This window comes from Aethalodelphis obliquidens, unplaced genomic scaffold, assembly GCF_003676395.1.
Source record: "Aethalodelphis obliquidens isolate GAN/ISIS:26980383/991018 unplaced genomic scaffold, ASM367639v1 scaffold5, whole genome shotgun sequence".
NCBI lineage: Eukaryota > Metazoa > Chordata > Mammalia > Artiodactyla > Delphinidae > Aethalodelphis > Aethalodelphis obliquidens.
This window is the reverse complement of record NW_020837949.1, coordinates 22,534,846-22,554,984: the sequence shown is the minus strand read 5'-3', so window position 1 is coordinate 22,554,984 and position 20,139 is coordinate 22,534,846. Positions and strand designations below refer to the sequence as shown.

At 37.5% G+C, this 20,139-nt stretch overlaps 1 protein-coding gene across 14 annotated transcripts in view; it reads left to right on the top strand.

The window, feature by feature from the left end:
- NRF1 (nuclear respiratory factor 1) overlaps nt 1-20,139 on the top strand; it is a 135,729-nt gene that overhangs the window by 53,286 nt on the left and 62,304 nt on the right. For all 14 annotated transcript variants that reach the window (XR_003431890.1, XR_003431892.1, XR_003431891.1 and 11 more), the window contains 3 exons: nt 1,788-1,902; nt 4,817-4,943; nt 19,185-19,325. Coding sequence is in view for 10 of the 14 variants with exons in the window: in XM_027101950.1 (XP_026957751.1) it covers nt 1,788-1,902; nt 4,817-4,943; nt 19,185-19,325 (383 nt within the window). In the remaining 4 variants the exon portion in view is untranslated. The remainder of the gene's footprint in view (nt 1-1,787; nt 1,903-4,816; nt 4,944-19,184; nt 19,326-20,139) is intronic.

Below are 20,139 nucleotides of genomic sequence, written 5' to 3'. Positions count from 1 at the left end.
GGCTATTATCAGAAAACCAAAAAATAAGTATTGGCGAGGATGTGGAGAAATTGGAACCCTTGTATGCTGTTGGTGAGAATGTAAAATGGTTCAGCCCCTGTGGAAAACAGTATGAAAGTTCCTTAAAAAATTAAAAATAACAGCTACCATATGATGCAGCAATTCTACCTATGGATGTTTATTCAAAAGAGTTGAAGTCAGGATCTCGTAGAGATATTTGCATTCCTGTATTCATTGCAGCATTATTCACAGTAGTCAAGATGTGGAAACAACCTAAATGTCCATTGACAGACGAATGGATAAAGGAAGTGTGGTATGTATATATGGAATATTATTCAGCCTTAAAGAAAGAGGAAATCCTACCGTATATGACAACATGGATGAACCTTGAGGGCATTATGCTAAGTAAGATACACCAGGTCAGAAGGACAGCTACTGCATGGTTCCACTTATATGAGGTATCATATTCAAACTCTTAGAAGCAGAGAGTAGAATGGTGGCTGCCAGGGGCTGGGGTGTGGAAATGGGGAGTTGCTGTTAACAGCATAAAGTTTCAGTGCTGCCAGATGAATACGTTTCTAGAGATCTACTGTACAACATTGTGCCTATAGTTAACAGTACTGTACTGTACACTTAAAATTTTGTCAAGGCAGTCGATCTCGTGTTAAGTGTTATTACCTCAATTTTTTAAAAATTAAATGTTGGAAAAAATGCATCAATAAGATTTTTTTCCTCTACCAGCTGTTTATGATGGAAAGGAAGGTAAAAGGCATTAATTTATTTTTTAATTACTTTGGGGCTCTTTAGAGGAGTTTATTTAAGTCAGACTGAGTATACTACTAAACAACATGTAGAGAGGCTCATCTAGATAAAAATAGGGAGGCCTATTTTAATTGAGCCACTTATAGAACGTATATGCTAGGATAACGTGAGCACTTAAACCTAATTTTCATTTAAGCCTTTTACAGGGTTCACAAATAGGGATGAAGGTGGATTGTCGGGTTTTTTGTTTTGTTTAAAAAAAGGAATGCCCTTGATATGTTGAGATTGCATGAACCGGAGACTGTAATAATTCCTTGAGGCCTACCCTTTCTTTCAGTTATTAGTTTCAGGGCAAACCAGACCAAATTTTATTAACATTTTTTCCTTAGAGTGGGACAGTTTTCATCTCTTTCCTGCCAGGATGCTTTCATCAACATGACCTTGTGGTCAACAGCTCCATTTAGGGCATAATTCTCAGATATAGAAAAAAAAAATTTTCCGATTAAGATGGTATCCTTCTAGATATTTCTCTTATATGTGGTGTGGTGGTATTGGAGTTCCAGGTATGAGTGATTTTCTCTGACTTCCTTCACTTGGCAGTTTCTTGGAGTAATGGATAGAGGGACACGGGGATGGAAATGAAATTTGAAATCTGCGACTTTTTTGTTTTGGCAAACTGTTCCTCTCAATGCTGCAATTTCATCTAGCACCTTGGAGAATATTGCCTTAACAGTATGGGTATGCTGACAAAACAAAACAAAAAAACACATTATATAAAATTCAAGCTGGTGTGTGGCGGGGAAGTATAAGTCATTTACTTTTTAAAAAGATTTGTTGTAAGTTTTAATGGTAAACTAAAAAATGATCCATGTTGAACAGTGGTGAAGTATATTGATATCAGGAGTATCTATATTTATTGATAACATATGAGGAAATAAGTGCTACTTTTTTGTACCTCTAATTGTTTTCTGCCTTGTATAGCTAACAGGCTCTGCCTAATCTCAGCACATCCCTTCTTATTTCAGGTCCTGTGGGAATGGCTGCTGCTGCTGCTGTGGCAACAGGAAAGAAACGGAAACGGCCTCATGTGTTTGAGTCTAATCCGTCTATCCGGAAGAGACAGCAAACACGTTTGCTTAGGTGAGGGCTTCCTTTCTCATATTGTTGCTGTTCCTCAAATACTTTATGGAGTGGATGACAGAGTTAGACTATACCTTATTAGGTGCATCAAGGGACACCAAGTTAAATTCTTTGATGACAGAATTAGACTTTAAAGTACTCTTGCAAGATAAATAAATGAAACTAGAAGTATGATTAACAGATGAATAGTATCACATTAATTCATTCAGAGAAAACTTATATGCCTGCTATGTGCCAGGCATTGTTCTAGGCCTTGGGAATACAACAGTTAACAAAATAAATTCCCTTAACGAGCTTATATTCTAGTGGAGGGAAAAAGAAAATAAACAGGTATGTAATACGTCAGATGATGAAAGTGCTATGGGAAAAAACAAAGCAGAGTAAGGAAAATAGAAAGGTTTAGGGGATTAGGGGGGATATAGTAGTTTCTCTTTTTCTATAGGAATGGTCTTCTTTCATAAGCCAACCTTTGAACAGAGACCTGAAGTAAGTATAAGGGCAACCATGTTGATGTCTAGGGGAAGAACTTTTTGGGCAGAGGAAATAGAGCAAAGGTTCTGAAGTGGGAAGGAATGTGTTAGACATGTTTGAGGAACAACTAGGGAAAGAATGAGAGGAGGTGTGGTCAGAGTAGTAGTGGAGAGCCACACCATGGCATCTTCTGGTCCAATATAAGGGCTTTGACTCTTACTCGGAGTGACATAGGAAGTCAATGAAGACTTTTGGTCAAAGCAGTGATATGATCTGGCTTATGTTTTAAAAGTATAACTCAGGCTACTGTGTTGAGAATAGTCTCTGGGGGTACAAGAATGGAAGCAGGGAGACCAATTAGGAGGTTATTGTAGTAATCCAGGCCAGAAATGACAGTGTCTTAAAACCAATGTGGCAGTAGCAAAGGCAGCAAGAGGTGGTCAGGTTCTGGATGTATTTCAAAAGTAACCCCAATATGATTCCTTGATGGATTGGATGTGCTGTGTGAGAGAAAAAAAGGAGTGAAGGGTGACCTCAGGGTTTCTGGTCTGATTCCTGGAAGGATTGAGATGACACTTACTGGAAGAGGATCAAGTATGAGAGTGAGGGTAGGGCAGAATCGGGAATTTGGTTTGGACACGTTAAGTCTGTGATACCTCTTAACCATTAAGTGGAGATACAGAATAAGCAGTTGGGTATATGAGTCTATAATTCAAAGGAGAGACCTTAGCTGAAGATACAAGCACATAGGTAGTATTTGAAACTATGAGTCTGGAAGAGACCACCTAGGGAATGAGTGTGGACCGAAGTACTTTACCCCTTAGGGGTTAGAGAAATGAGAGGAATTATCAAAGGAGTCTAAGAAACAACCAGTGAGTCAGGAGGAAAACCAAGAGAGTGGTATTCTGGAAACCAAGTGCAAAAAGTGTTTCAAGAAGGAGGGCATGTGATCAGCACTGTCAAATGCTGCTGACAGGTTGAGTAAGATGCAAATTGACCATTAGATTTAGCAACATGGAGGTCATGATTGAACTTGACAAGGGTGTTTTCAAAGGAGTAGTAAGGATGAAAGGACTGGAGTGTCTTCAAGACAGAATGGGAAGAGAGGAATTAGAGACAGTGAATATATTTTCGATCTTCATTCCTTCAAGGAATGCCACCAAATTTCTTGTTTGGTATGTGGTCCTTTGCTCAGTTTTATTTCTTCTGAAGAGTTTGTAGGTTGCAAAGAAAGATTATTACACAGATGTGGTGCATGGAGGACTTAATATTTTGACAGGTTGCATAACATGTATTCATATATGATAAGAAATTTAGTCTATAAAATGTTCCAGAAGTTTCTTCTTGTAGTGTTTTAAATACTATATCCAAATACTTAAGATGTTTACTGGAATGTTGAATTCAGAGTGCCAGCCCATGTAAATGATATGTGACAAAAGCTGGAAAATATAGTCTATATTAAGAACATAAGTAAGAAACTGAAGGGAAAATCCAGAAAGTATTTAACAGTAGCTTTCAGCAAAGAAGTTATATACCACTAGATGGGCCAAAAAATTTCCTTTCCTTTAATGATAAATTCCATTTCCTTTAATGATAGTACAGGCAGGAGGAATTAGAATGTATTATTTATAGAAATATTTTTTCTATAATGGGCATAGACACAATAGTGCATGCTTTTGGAGAAAGATGGAAAACTTTCTTGTGATATGTTGGCTTTGCTTCATTTGAATTGGCATGACTCACCAGTCCCTTGAAAGGGTAGACCAAGTTCCCAGAAGAATTATAGGATGTAGAACTTTAATCTCCCATGATTTCAGAGGGAAAGGACAGTGTTTCTCTTTCATCCAATGTTGATATATTTGAAAAAGCTCTTTTACTCCATCCTCATTTGTAAAATACTTTGGGACTAAGAATTATTGTTTATATCACAATGAAAATCTGCAAATGGCAACATTTTTGAAGTAGTATTTTTGGATAAAATTATGTCAGTAAGACATAAACAATGATTATATCGGTCAAAGAAATTAGAAGCAGGTGATTTAAGGCCCCTTCATTAAACATGGAGTTGATATAATAAAGTCTATAAGAGGATATCTCAGCATTAATCTTTGCAGCAGTAAGAGAAAACCCCTTTGGTATTGATGAGATCAGGAAGTATGATACTCGCTGTGTTCAGCATTGTGTCATGGATGTGTCCTGAGGTAAACCTGAGGTAGACCCTTATATCTATCAGTGAGCTAATCGTGGGTCTTCAGGACAAAGGTACGTGCATATTTCTGCTGAACAGGATATTAAACCTCACACGCTTCCTTTTCACAATTCAGGTAAAAGAAACATAGCTAATCAGAATAAATTGTCCCAAGTCAAAATAAATCTTGTGTCTGTATCGCTGTAATTTCTACCTTCTTTAACTGTTTTTGTTTCTTTTCATTCTCTGATTCAGGAAACTTCGAGCCACATTAGATGAATATACTACTCGAGTAGGACAGCAAGCTATTGTCCTTTGTATCTCACCCTCCAAACCCAACCCTGTCTTTAAAGTGTTTGGTGCAGCACCTTTGGAGAATGTGGTAAGAAAACTTGAGTTGTGTTCTCAGATACCGTTTGTTTTCTGTGGGTTGTTGTTCATATTTTTTTGATCCTTAGTCTAGCACAATAGTATTCTATCTTCCCTTCATCCAGAGGTTGGAGTTGGGCCTGGTTTTCAAACTCCTTTATGCAGATCAATATAAAAAGATCATTTCTGTTTCTACTTTCCATAACAAGGTATTTTACCTCATCAGATGCAATGGAAAAAATGACATTGTGTTCTTTAAGAAACCAATGCAAGATTTTGTAAGAATATTACTGATTATGTCAGAAACAAATGGTGTTTACTCAAGATGTGAACTTCATGAGGCAAACCTGGGAGCATTTTATTGATCACTGATATCTGAGTTGCATATTTTATTTTATTTTTTTAACTTAAAAAAATAATTAATTTTTTGGCTGCGTTGGGTCTTCGTTGCTGCACTCGAGCTTTCTCTAGTTGCAGCGGGCGGGAGCTACTCTTCGTTGTGGTGCGCCGGCTTCTCATTGCGGTGGCTTCTCTTGTTGTGGAGCACGGGCTCTAGGTGCGTGGGCTTCAGGAGTTGTGGTACCGTGGACTCAGTATTTGTGGCTTGCAGGCTCTAGAGCACAGGCTCAGTAGTTGTGGTGCACGGGCTTAGTTGCTCTGCAGCATGTGGGATCTCCCCAGACCAGGGATTGAACCCATGTCCCCTGCATTGGCAGGCGGATTCTTTTTTTTTTTTTTTTTTTTGTGGTACGCGGGCCTCTCACTGTTGTGGCCTCTCCCGTTGAGGAGCACAGGCTCTGGACACGCAGGCTCAGCGGCCATGGCTCACGGGCCCAGCTGCTCCGCGGCATCTTCCTGGGATCTTCCTGGACTGGGGCACGAACCCGTTTCCCCTGCATCCACAGGCGGACTCTCAACCACTGCGCCACCAGGGAAGCCCTGGCAGGCGGATTCTTAACCACTGCAACACCAGGCAAGTCTGAGTTGCATATTTTAAATCTCTTGTATTTCTTCAAAGAATTGATTTAACACTGCTTCAATTTTGAAATATAGTTGAATATTTTGATTATATATTTATCCATAGCTAACTTTATAAAAATAGTGTTTTACCCTTGCATACTTATACTATGTGAACTACTCATTTCTGGCTGAAATAACTTTGAATCATTTGTAGAATGATGATCTGTCCAGATTTAAATTGCATTTTATTTTTACTAGGATAAGATTTATTAGCTTACAATAACATTTATTAGATCTCCCACATTGAACAGACATTTCAAGAGTTCAGAATTAGTAATCAGTTGAGATTTTAGTGTATTTTTTTTCACACACACAGATGTTGTGGTTCTTTCTTAACATTTTTGAGTTTTGTTTTGAGTTTTCCTTTAAATTCCCGAGGCCCCAGAATAGGATGCATATTAGGACCTTTTCTTACAGGAATATGGTAGATGGCTTCTAGTGCAAAATGGTACCTAACAGGCAGCCCTCATGTAGTTGACAAACATGAAATCTGGGCATGTCTTCTTCAGTATTAAAATTTTTAGATAGTATTACTATTACTAATAATAATGTGATCTATGAAAAAGCCTCATCTGAAAGACTCAGAAAAATACCTCTGAAAATTACTCACTGAAAAATTCAAAAGAAAGTGTTAGAAAACTGTTGGAGTCCTCCATAGAATACAAAAAGTTACACTCTATGAAACAGGAAAAAAATGGTCATATGATAGCCTAAACTGAGAAAAAGCAGGAGATATTTTTCTGTTGACTGACACTTGATAAATATAGGCTAAAGAATAAATACCAGTAGAATTAGAGACAAAATATGTCTTCCAGACCACTAAAGAGGAAAGAAAGTCTATACACAAAAGATAGAAAATAAGGGGAGGAATTAAAAAAAAAAAAAACACAAAGTATAGAACAAAGGAATATAAGTGAGCCCAATTAATTCTGTTATAAACCATAAATATAAATACTATATTTATATTGTTGTTAAAAATAAAGATTTGCGTTTAGATTGGAACAACAACAACCCAAATCAGAACCCAATTCTATTTAATTTATGTGACATACTTACAGTGACTCACAAATGTTCAAAGTAGATGCAAACTATACCATCAAGAAAGTGAAAATACAATCCACAGAATGGGAGGAAATATTTGCAAATTATGTATCTGATACAGAATTTGTATCCAGAATATATAAAGAACTCTTATAACTCAACAATGAAAAGACAATTAACCTGGAATTCCCTGGTGATTCAGTGGTTAGGACTCCGTGCTTCCACTGCAGGGCGCATGGGTTCGATTCCTGGTCATGGAACTAAGATCCCACAAGCCGTGCAGTGCGACCAAAACAAAAACAAAAAACAATTAACCCAATTTAAAATGGCAAAGAATCTGAATAGATATTTCTCCAAAGAAAATATAGAAATGGCCAGGAAGCACATGAGCACTTTATAAATAATCATTAGGGAAATGAAAGTCAAAACTACGATGAAATACTTCACACCTACTAGGATGACTGTAATAAAAAAGATGGACAATAATAAGTGTTGGAAAAATTATGGACAATAATAAGTGTTGGGATGTCGAGAAATTGGAAGCCCCATACATTGCTGTTGGGAATGTAAAATGATGCAGCTGCTTTGGAAAACTTCAGCAATTTCTCAAAATGTTAAAAGCAAAGTTACATATGACCCAGCGATTCTACTCCTACGTTTACCCAAGAGAACTGAAAACAAAACTTATACACACAGTGTTCATTGCAGCAAAACTTACATACAAAAATATATAACAGTGTTCATAGCAGCATTATTCATAATAGCCACAAAGTGGAAATAACCCAAATGTCCATCAGCTGATGAATGGATTAAAAAAAGTTGTATTATCTATACAGTGTAATATTACTCAGCAATAAAAAGGAATGAAGTACTGATAAATATTACGGCATGGATGATCCTTGAAAACATTGTGCTAAGTGAAATAATCCATTCACAAAAGGCCACATGTTGTATGATTTCATTTATGTGCAGTGTCCAGAATAGTCAAAGCTATAGAGACAGAAAGTAGGTTAGTGGTTGCCAGGTTGGAGAAGGGGGATGAAGGAATGGAGAGTGACAGCTAGTAGGTATGGAGTTTCTTTTAGGGGGAATAGATTATGATAATGCTTATTACATGACCCTACAGATATTTAAAAGAGTGAATTGTACACTTTAAACAGGTGAATTGTATGGTGTGTGTGGTAGGCTGATTAATGAACGGCCACCAAAGATATACAGATCCAAATCCCTGGAACCTTTGAGTGTTACTGTATGGCAAAAAGGACTTTGCAGGTGTGGTTAAGTTAAAGATTTTTGAGATGGGGACATTATCCTGGATTGTTCAGGTAGGCCCTAAATCTAATCAGAGTGTCTTTATATAAGAGGGAGACAAAGGGAGATTGATGTAGAAGTAGGAGATGTGTTGGCAGAAGCAAGAGGGTGGGTGCAGGGAAGGGGTCAAGAGTGAAGGAATATGTGCTAGACGGCAGCTAGGCAAGATGAGAAAATGGATTCTCCCCTAGAGCCTCCAGAACAACCAGCCCTGCCAACAGCTTGAGCCTGTGAAACTAAGAGAACGAATTTCTGTTGTTTTAAGCCACCAAGTTTGTGATACTTTGTGGCAACCATAGGAAACTAATATGTATGGTATATGAATTATATTTCAGTAAAGGTGTTAAAATTTTAAAAGCAAAATAACAGACAAAGGTATGTCAGACAAATCCCTACAAAAATAAATCATGGATCACAGCATTAATATCAGACAAAGCCAGATTCTCAAGACAGATGAGTATTAACTGAGAACCATAGGTCTTCTAGTGTTGATAAGCAGTTTATGTCTCAAGTAACATTAAAGCAAAGAATGTAGATCAAAAAGTTAGAAATGGGAGAAAAAAATAAAAAGAAACTACAGTGGTAGTAGGAGGCTTTGCTATCTTTGTCAGATCAAGGAAGAAAAATATAAATAAGAACATAGAGATCTGAATATTAGAATTAATAAGGTTAATATAAAGGATAGATATATTAACATTGATATCTTACAAATATATTTTTGAATATACCATATTTGAAAAATTACATGAATGGGTTATAAGAATTGACCATATGTTATTATTAGGCCCCAAAGAAAATCTTAATAAATTGTAAAATGCAGAAAATTACACAGGCCATGTTTTTGACCAAAGTATAGAAAACTTAGAACTTAATATAAAAAAGAGTGACAGGAATTTTCAGCCACATGGAAATTTGAAAAAACAACTTAATTTGCAGACTACTTAAAAACAATTTTTAAAAAACTTTAAAAATTATGATCTACACTGATGCTCAAAGGAATGTTTATTGCCTTGATTTTTTTTTTTTTATACACAAGAAGGAAAAGAAACTACATCTAAAGCCAGAAGCTGGAAAGGGAACAAGAAAATAAGTCTAAGAAATAGAGTAAGTAAACATGAGGAAGAAATTAATGATTTTGTAAACAGAAGTAGAATTGTTACATTCAAGAAATGGTACTATGAAAAATCCAATGAAATAGAAAAACTTCTAGCATGCTAATTGAGAAAAAGGATGAAGAAAAATATACAGTCTTAGAAGTGAGATAAGAGTTATAATTGCAGATAAGAATAGATTGAACATTGTAAGGAAATGATATGCATTAATTTTGTTCTTTTAAATTAAAAATCCTAACTAAGTGGATAATTCAGTAAGAAAATAAAATAACGAAAATATATCTAAACCTCAGTAGGATAATAAACATGTACAAAACTAAAAAAGTAATTAAACCATATCCTTCAAAGGGACACTACGCTTCTGATTATTTGGGGTGACTTCTGGTAAACCTTCAAAGTACAGAATATTCTTTAATCTTATATATATACCAGTACACAGTGTGGTATTAAAGAATCAGAGCTCATGTTTACCATAATCAATTATGCAGTGTATTCCACATAATCTCATATTAACAACAGTAAAAGAAATGATTTGGATTTTGTAATAATGTCTAACATTTATTGAATGCTGTGTTCTAGGTTATGTTATAAGCACTTTGCATGTATTATCTCATTAAACATTATTAAAATTTTGGTATTTGCATTTTGTCCTCCTACCTGAAGCCATCATTAATATTCCTTCTTGCTCCTCTTTCTGGAGGCTGCTGGGAACTCTGGAAAATTAAAATTCAGTAGGGCCATTCATCTTTGGAATATGGATTTCAGATTCAAGATTGTCAGTTATTTTACAAATTTGTCAAAGGGGGATTGAAAACTTTACTGGGCCATTTTTTTTTTTTTAACTTTTGTCTATTTATTTATTTGGCTGCGTTGTGTCTTTGTTGCTGTGCGCAGGCTTTCTCTAGTTGCGGTGAGCGGGGGCTACTCTTCGCTGTGGTGCGCAGGCTTCTCATTGCAGTGGCTCCTCTTGTTGCAGAGCATGGGCTCTAGGGTGTGCGGGCTTCAGTAGTTGTGGCATCCAGGCTTAGTTGCTCCGCGGCATGTGGGATCTTCCCGGACCAGGGATTGAACCTGTGTCCCCTGCATTGGCAGGCGGATTCTTAACCACTGTGCCACCCGGGAAGTCCCTACTGGGTCTTTTAATAGGTGGTGTTGAGGTTTCTCTTATATTTTCTAGGGTTTCATTTATTTCTCCATACTGTGTTCTGCCCATATTACCTCCTTGCCCACAGTTGGGATGTATGGCAAGCCACTGTAAACAAAAACAAAAACAACAAACTGGAAAAAAAATTTTTCAAAATAACAACTACAATTTACTGAGTGTTTACAATGTGCCTGTTTCTGCTAAGCACATTATGATTTTTACTTAATCATTACAGCAACCCTATGATGTATATATATATCTGTTATTATCTGTGCTTTACAGATGTAGAAATTGAAGGTTTAAGAGCTTAAGTATTTTGTCCAGGGTCACACAGTAAGGAGTGAACTAATGATTAACATTCTTAGTATAAAAAGAGCTCTCAAAAATCAATAAAAATAGGAACAGATTAATGAATAAAAAAGATCCAAAGATACGTTTGAATATGGGTCAGATATTAGAAGATGATATTAAGGAAGTACGTTATTTTTGCAGGTTGTGATAATTGTATTGTAGTTGTATATGAGAATGCCCTTATTTTTCCAAGATGCATGTTGAAATATTAAGAAGTATTGGGACTTCCCTGATGGTCCAGTGGTTAAAGAACTCCGAGCTCCCAATGCATGGGGCCCGGGGTTCAATCCCTGGTCAGGGAACTAGATCCCGCATGCCTCAACTAAGATCTGGCGCAAATACATAGATAGATAGATAGATAGATAGATAGATATGTTTTTAAAAAGTGTTGCAAAGTCTATACTTTAAGTGGTTAGCCCAAAAAATGTGTGTGTGTATAGATGGCAGATAAAGTAATTATGCCAAAATGTACAACTATTGAATCTAAGTGGTGGATGTACAGACATTTATTTTACTGTTCTTTCCACCTTTCTGTATATTTAAATTTTTTCATTTAAAAATTATATTTTTTAAAATACCCAAAGACAAAAGAACATAAATAAAAGGAGAAACTACAAATGTTTAACAACCACAGAAATTTTCAAAGAAATGGGAATTAAAACAAAAAGTCATTTTACATGGCTCATGTTGGCAAACAGGAAAAAGATATATAACTTGCAGTGTTGGCATATCAGACAGGCAATGTAAATTGGTGTAATTTTCTGGAGGGCATTTTGGCAACTGGGATAAAAAGTGCCCCCAGTGTACACTTTTTAATCCAGCTTCCTTTTGAAATTTTCTCATAAGAAAATAATTGATTAAATGAGCAAAGATATCAGTCACTGTACTATTTATAGTATTTTTTTAAAAATTGAGAATAACCTAAAAGTTCAAAGATAAGGGGTTGGTCAGATAAATCGATGGCTCATCCATAGATAGGACTGCTACACTCCATTAAGCATGATGACATAGATCTTTCTAATATTTTCAGATGCTGATGATGAATTATTAAGTGAAGAAAACAGGTTAATAGAACCATACAGAATTTGATCCTACTTTAAAAGTAAATCTTCATTTTCTACATGTTTATGAAATTGCTGAGTGCAGAGGATTGTTGTAACTAACATTTGTATAGTATAGCAGATTTATATTCTCAGTAGTCCTGACAGGAACCCTGAGATGTAGGTATTTATTTTGCAGATGAGAATACTAGCTCAGAGAGGTTAAGTGATTTGCCCAAGATTCCCCAATTTCTGAATAGTAGAGCCAGGGCCCAACATCTCCCATAGGTTTGTCTAGGTTATTGAATATGGAGTTTCAAATTTAATCTCATTTTCTTAGTCTTTCCCCCACTCCTCTAAAGGGGGACAAATATACCTTCCAGTTCTTCCCAGTTCTGTGAAAGGTCAGTATGGTTGCTATAAGCAAGCCACCCATTATAGCTACTGCTAGCTTCTTTCTGGGGAGGGAAAGAGGCAGTATAACGGTCATTATTCTGGTGCCACTGAACAGCAAAGGTCGCTTTCCCTTTCGCTCCTCCTGGTCAGACCTGCAGAACCAAGAGAAGAGGCCAGAGAACCTTGGGGGTGAGTAAGTGATGAGGTGAAAGAGAGTAGGAAGTAAGAGAGAGAAACTTCATCTATATGTGCATATGTTTGTATGTAGTTTTTAAGGGAGAAAGTCATTTCCATGTATATTGAAGATGCAAATAACACAAAACAGACATTATCAAAAATACTTTCAAATGATTGACTGAAAGAGAATAGGAAAGAGAAAAATCTCCTCCTGGATATTTTAATAGCGTCTCAAGTTCAGCAAAACTAAAGTCTTCTCCTCCCCAACCAAAGAAATTAATGTCTGTTTCCAATATCTGTCCTCCTCATCCAGTTACTCAAGGCAGAAACCTAGAGCCATTTTGGCACCTCCCTCTCCTCTTCTCCACCCCACACCCCATCTATTACTTTGTTCTCCATTCATTTCCTAAATATCTCTGAAATTGGCCCACTTTCTCTGTTTCCATTGCCACGACCCTAGCTACCAATCTTGGTGTCCATCCAGTTCCCTTTTCGGTGGCAGGAGCCCTCTGCTTGACTCCCACCTGTCTCTAGCCTCATCTTGCCCCATTCCCCAGCTTCTCTCTCTACTCCAACCACAGTCTTTGTTCACTCCCTTGCTTCATCCCTCCACAAAGCTGTTGTGTATGCTCTTCCCTCTGATTTGCCCTCTCTTACCTCCTTCTTCACCTTATTAAACTTTGACTCATATTTAAGAACTCATCTCAGTTGACACTTCCTCTGTGAAGTCTTTCTGACCTCCCTGTGCAGATTAAAGCCCCTTGTTCTATCCAAGACTCTCACAGCGCCTCTGAGCACTTATTATAGATGCTTTATTATTTACCGATTTGTGTGATTATTTGATTAATGTCTGTCCCCAGCTAGATTGTGAGCTCTTAAGGTGGCAGGGACTGGATCTACGTTATTCTCCATTGTGCTCCCAGTGCAAGTACTGTGCCTGCCATGAACAGTTGCTCAATGATATTTGTTGAATGAATGAAGCATCCTAAATGTTTGGCAGCACTCAGAAATTCAGAATGCAGATTTGGTTTCTAAATTCTGATCCTGCATTGGATCAAAATTGAGATCTTGAGAAGTAAAGATCTATTAAGTTAGATTGTGTCATCTTTTATAGTACTTGTCCCAGTTTGTAATTACACATTTATTTTTGTGATTATTTTTGTGTTTGTCTTCTCCACTAGATTGGAATATATACAACAGTGGGGCACTGTGACTGATAACTTTGCTTACCATTTTGTCCCCAGCCCTTTCCTTAGCACGGTGCCTAGCATACAAATGAATAATAAATATTTTTTGGATGGAGAAGCTACTAGTTCAGAGATTACATATGCCATGTCTATATATGTAACATGGGGGTAGTGAAATAACTTAAAATTAGGCAAACTCTCAGGGGCCTTTGACTATGATGGAGAATGAGAGTTCCTTAACCTAGAAACTTAAGATTTCTCTAAGCTGCTTGGGATCTACTACCTTCAGATCTAATGTCCTCTGCAGTTTAAAACTTTTGTCTTTTTAAGCCTCTGCTCTTTAAAACAAAGCAAGTTAAAAGACCTCCCGAATAATTCCATTGAACGTATTGGTCTTTTTGAGTATCGTTCTTAGTGAATGAAGGTGTGGCTCCCATAGTAACACATAGAGTTATCAACATTTAGACTAATTTAGGCTAGTTCAGTCCTGCCCATGGGTTGATGTTAACTAGAGTGGGCATATGTAGCTAAAAACTTCCCTTTTGTGAAAACTCTGTTTAGGCTTTGATTTCTTGAGTGGTTTCCCACATTGATTTTTCCTATATGTGGCTCAGTGTCCTCATGTGTGAAATAAGGATAATACCAACTTCACTGGGGAGCAGTAGAAATTAATTAAAGTTTACTATCATTCCGCTATATGTAATGTTTACAGAGAACTGGCATGAAAGGCATTGGCAAATGGTAGATTTTAAAGTTGCTGTGCCCTAAGGACATTGTCTTGGTGGCTTACTGCCTTATCACATACTTTTATGAGCTTTGTAGAATAGGCCTAGAAAAATTTTATTGAGGGACAGAGAGAATTTCCATCTTTTTTCAGAAGAACCATGGGAGTTTCTGAAGGTGGAGCTCTTTCCTCAGAGTCAATAATCCATAGCATTTAGATGGGGTTACTCTGGGTATGACTAACCAGTTCTAAGGTACAGATATTAGTCACAGTCACAGAAGCAAGAGGTAGCTCTGGAGTTATCACCAGCTTCTTTGAAGTCTTCCTTCTGCCTTTGTTTAATTCCACCTTTCCAATACTCTCATGATTTCTTGTTTTAAGTCATTCACTTATTTAGATAGGTTTTTAAAAAATGGCTTCAAGTTACATGCAATGTGGAAGCATATTTAAAAAGTAGTAAAGGAAAAGCCCTATTGTTTGTTTATTAACTTATTCAACAAATAACTAACACTGTTAGATACAAAGTACGAGATAAGGATTCCATCCATCTAAGTCCTTTGAGGTTTCAAGGTTCAAAAGTAGGGATCCAGGGGGCAAGGGGAAAACTTGAGATCTGGACTGAGGCAGGAGAGGGAAGAGGCTGACATTGGGACTGAAGAGAGAACAGAATGAAGCCAACAGATTTCTTGGGCCACAGCATGTGGCCTGGCTCTGTGCCAGGCATGCTTCAGGATCACAGGTCTGAAGGCAGCTTTGCACTTGAGCATCTCTTTGTTATATACCTCAGATGACAATGTATTTTTAATCTCAGAGGGGCTCATAGGTAAAAAATATTAAAAATCTATTTTGAGACCTTCCTGAAGATTCCTCTTTTATCCAGAAAAGCTTTGAGTATGCAAAATAATTATATCTTGTCTGGGACTGTTTTTGCAACCTCACTAAAGGCCCATTGACGTTACGGTTGTAGCAGCCAATTCCTAAATCCTCAACAAGCGCGTTCTGTGCCCAGAACTCTAATGGCTCCTGTAAACACCCTAAACGCTCTCATCTCTGTTAATTATGAGGATGTTTGTTAATGTATTATCTGTACATGTCTGAATATGTGAAATGTTTCATAATATATATTTTAAAAATAAACAAAAGGCCTGGTTCCTGTGCTCAGTGATTTCATAACACTAGTTGTGTACAGTGTAGCCTGGAAATAACGTGTAAGTGACACATGATTATTTGAATCTGTAGAAGTTTAAAGGAGTAAGATAATTATGGCAAGAACACTTGGGAAGTTTTCTCAGAGAAAGTGGAAGTTGAGTTGGGCCTTGAAAGGTGGATAATATTTGGATAAGAAGCAGAATTAGTTGAGTTGGGCCTTGAAAGATGGATAATATTTGGATAAGAAGCAGAATTAAAGACCCAGAGACAAAAGAACTTGCTAGATGCAGAAGTTAGTGAGGAGGATGGCCAGCTAAAGAGGGAGGATGGTGAGCAAAGCTGCCCAGTAGGACTCTGGGTTATGCGCTGGGAACTCAGGAGGGTGCTATTCACATAGTTCTCAGAGCTGGGCGTGCACACTGTACGTGGTGGCCCTGGTGGAGAGTATTGGGAAAGTAGGGAATAATCAGAACAGTTGAAATGCAAGACTGAGAAGTTTGGACTTCATCCTATAAGAAGTGGGGAACTGTAGGAGTATTTTTGAGAAAAAAGATAAATGATAGTGAAGTGGCTGAACATATAGGCTTTGAAGCTACATAAAAATTAGTTTGATTTTCTCCTATATTCCTATATACTAGCTATATAATTTGGGGAAATTACTTAAGCCTGAATTTTCTTATCTGCAAAATGGGTATAATGGTAGTTTCTTTATAGAATTATGTGAGAATTAATTGAATAATGTATGCAGTGCATGACACATAGCAAGTGTTCAGTAAATGGTATTTGATTATAATTTATCAGTGTTTCAGAAATTTTAAATGGCAGCAGTATAGAGGATGAATTGGGGGAGGAGAGATTGGTAGGCAGACCAGCTGATTTTGTTTTTAAGTGGTTTTTAACTTTAATTGTGAAACAAGTTAGTTGACAGCGACATATTGGTGTGAAGTGACAAAGGCTTTAGCTGTGGGTTTTGGAATAGAAGGTGGAAGTTGGAAAACAAACAAACCTGTATTTCATCATATCTCTGATACCATCAATTATAAGATGCACCATTATTTATGTAGCACCAAAAAAAGAAAAAATGACAAACTCTGACACAATGCTTATTATCACTTAGAATTTTTATTTTATACTTATTGAAAGAGTTCTTTCAGGCTTACTTAGATACAGATTTTAAACATACTGCTTTTGTAAATACATAAAAAGGAAAATGTAAGTGAAATAAATTTCCTATTTCTAAATTTTTTTTTAGCTATTCCTGAAACTTTTTCACACTCATAGTCCAATTCTTCTGGATTACTTCTTGTTTCAGAGTCATCATTGTATGTGTGGTTTCATGTAATATTGTCCTCTGTGCCATCAAGAGCATGGGTGGTGCTTCATTTCTTTAAAAAGAGCTCTACTGTTGTCTCTGAGACTTTTTCCACGCTGCGACAAGTTTGATGCTGGTGCTTTTTGGTCTTACCAGAAGGATCACTGGGGAAGTTATCAGACAACAGCCAAGACTCACATTCCTTTCTGAAATGGTGCTAAATGGTTTGTTGATTTTAAAGGCCAGGGGTTACAGTCATGCCTCCAGGGATAACAGCCGTGTTCACATATGTGCAGTCAGTGACTGCTATGCCCCATAACACCTGGTCTACAGCAATTTTAACATGTATTCCAATTTCAGAGGAATGATAAATGTGGTGGTGGTGGGGTTCATCTCAGGATTGATAGATCAGGTAGAATTGAAGCCCTAGCTTTTTAATTCTGGGAAAGTTAGTTAACTTTACTAAGCAGACTTAGAAATATCGTGTTCATACCTGAATTTGTAAATTACTCTGAGGGATGCTTTACCAGCTTTTTTTTTTTTTTATCAAGATTTTTTTAAGGAATTATATAGCACGGGTAAGTTTAGCAAAATGCCTGGATCTGAATTCCTAGAATTCTGCTGACCCATACAAATGGCTGAAATTGTTTCAAACTAGCTAATAATGTAATAATAGTAATAATCTAATGATTTTTTGTTTTTGAATGCCAGGTGTTTCTGCACAATGAAATTTACCCTTATATTATTTTCATTCACTCCTACTATGGGAATACATACTAATATAATGATTTAACCTGATACATTAAAGTTCAAAGACCATAAACTAGGCTTACTCAGTTTTTCTGTGAGTTGGTAGTGTAAAAACTCTACTTAGGACATAGAAACCTAGAAATCAGAAAATATGTATCCTTAAAGATGCCATGACAACACAGCTGTTTAGTTACAATAAATATATCAGCAGTAATTTTTGAAACTTTCTCTTTTATTGGAAGCCAGGATAAAACTGAATCTCTAGAGATAATAATGATTCTACATGTTTGCACTATTTTTCTTTCATCACTTTTATTGTTGATCTATTTGGAAAACTCTGTAAAAGTTGTACATCGTAGCCAACAATAATTTTTACTTTTCCATATGCTTGAGGTTGAGTATGGGAATCTTTCTCTTTTAATCTTCATAGTGAGATATTTATAAGGAAGTGTGTGGTGATTGGAGTTCAGTCCACTTAGCAGAAAACCCAGGACTCAGACATTGTCATAACTTCTGGGTAAACCTCATTTTCTCTTACCCTTTTTTTTTCTAAGATAATGGCCTGAGCCCTGAAAGCAAGTTAATTTTCTATCCCATCTTGTCACATTTCTATAATTCCATGGCTTCTTTGTTATCCCCAAAGGTATCTTCATCCCCCTTGTGTATTCTTGTAAGTGAATGAACCCATTATTGGTGGTGGTAGGATCCAGTGTCTGTCTGCCATTTCTGCCCATGATAGAAGAATGTGTACATGTACAATGTGCTGCTGTTAAGTTCTGTTTTTTGAGAGACCTTTCACTGGCAGTGGAAGGAATGGAGTCAGTAACAGTATCTGCTTCAGACCTGGGCTTGTCAGAGTTACAGACGCATCGTGGGTTTGAAGTTCACCTCTGTCACCAGGGAGTACCAGAAAGGAGGAGAACTTGACCTGTGGTGCTCTCTCTGGCCCTGGGCCTTACTGATAGTGACACCTATGACACCCAGCTAGTTTTTTTTCTCTGATGCCTTTCAGTGCAGCCTCTTGTACACTTGAATCTCCTGTTTGTTTGGTAGTCGAGCTTTGTAGGAAAGTAACGGCATAGGAAAGTTTCAAATAAGTTTCTTAGAGTTTCAGAGACATAAGTCCTCAGTGATCTTGAAAATGATTTTGGTAATTAACTGCCACAGCTAGGTTTTATCAAATGGCCTGGGAAATGCAGAATAATGAATGCCATTCCTGTTAGATCTGGAACAGGTATTGGGGCCAGCATTTACGGAGAAAAGGTGATTTTAACTGAGGAGCGGTATTTCTGTAAAAGATTTTTCCTCTGGCTTCTTTCTACAATTGTTACCTGTAATTTCATCATCTTTTCATTTAATTCTGTACAATGTGATGTCTTTGGGGCCAGCGGGTATTTTTATCTGCTAGCTGTGGACATGTTTGTTCTTAGGGCTCTGCAATGGCTGAGGGAGGCCCACCCCACCCACTCTCTGGTTGCTTGGCACCAGCCCTCCCTGGTTGTTGGGCATCTTGTTTACTTCTGCCCTTAATTCCCTGCAGGTCCGTAAGTACAAGAGCATGATCCTGGAAGACCTGGAGTCTGCCCTGGCAGAGCACGCCCCTGCGCCACAGGAGGTTAACTCAGAGCTGCCGCCTCTCACCATCGATGGAATTCCAGTCTCTGTGGACAAAATGACTCAGGTAAGGGGCAGGGAGTGAGGTGGCACAGGTGTGGGCGGGCCTCAGATCACTTTTTTTAGTTTTGTCCTCAGTGATATACCACCAGAGTGAGACACAGGCTGGAGTCTGATAGTGAAACAGTAGCAGCCTTGGAAGAGAAAATGTAGTGCCAGGAGAATGCTCCAGCCGAGGGCCTGGATATGGTCTTCTACTTCTGTTGGCAGTTTTTTCCTTTCACTTGGGCCCTTGGGTTAGATAAAGAAACTTTTAGCTGGAGTTGGTTTGGAAAGGAGACTGTCAGGACTTTGATGAATCACAATCAGGGGGACAAGTAAACTTTCAGTCTCTTTTGGGCTGAGCTGCTCCTCTTTCCATATAACTTCTGACTACCACCACACTATTGCCAAGGAAGGCTCGCTGCTCCAGGGAATAAGAATGGAAAACTCAGGACACCCTCCTGAGTCATTGCTTTCCTCCTCTCCCTTTGAGAGGGGAAGTCAAAATGTACTCAGCCTGATAAATCAACATACCTCAGGGATTTTGCTGAGACTGTCCCTTATAAGTTTTTTAACTTTAAAAGTGATAGCTTGATCGAGATCAAATGCCTTTTTTATAACATCTTTCTACCTTATTTCTTTATTACTACTTCTAGCTTTAAATTCAGTTGTGAGTTTTCTTTCCTTATCTTGTTCAGACTTCCAGCAGCATTTAACATAGTTGATTACTCCTTCTAAAAATACTTTCTTCTCTTGGTTTCTGTACCCCACCCTCTCCTGAATACCCTCCTGCCTCACCGGGCGCTCCCTCTCAGCTCTGTGCTGGCTCCTCTTCCTCT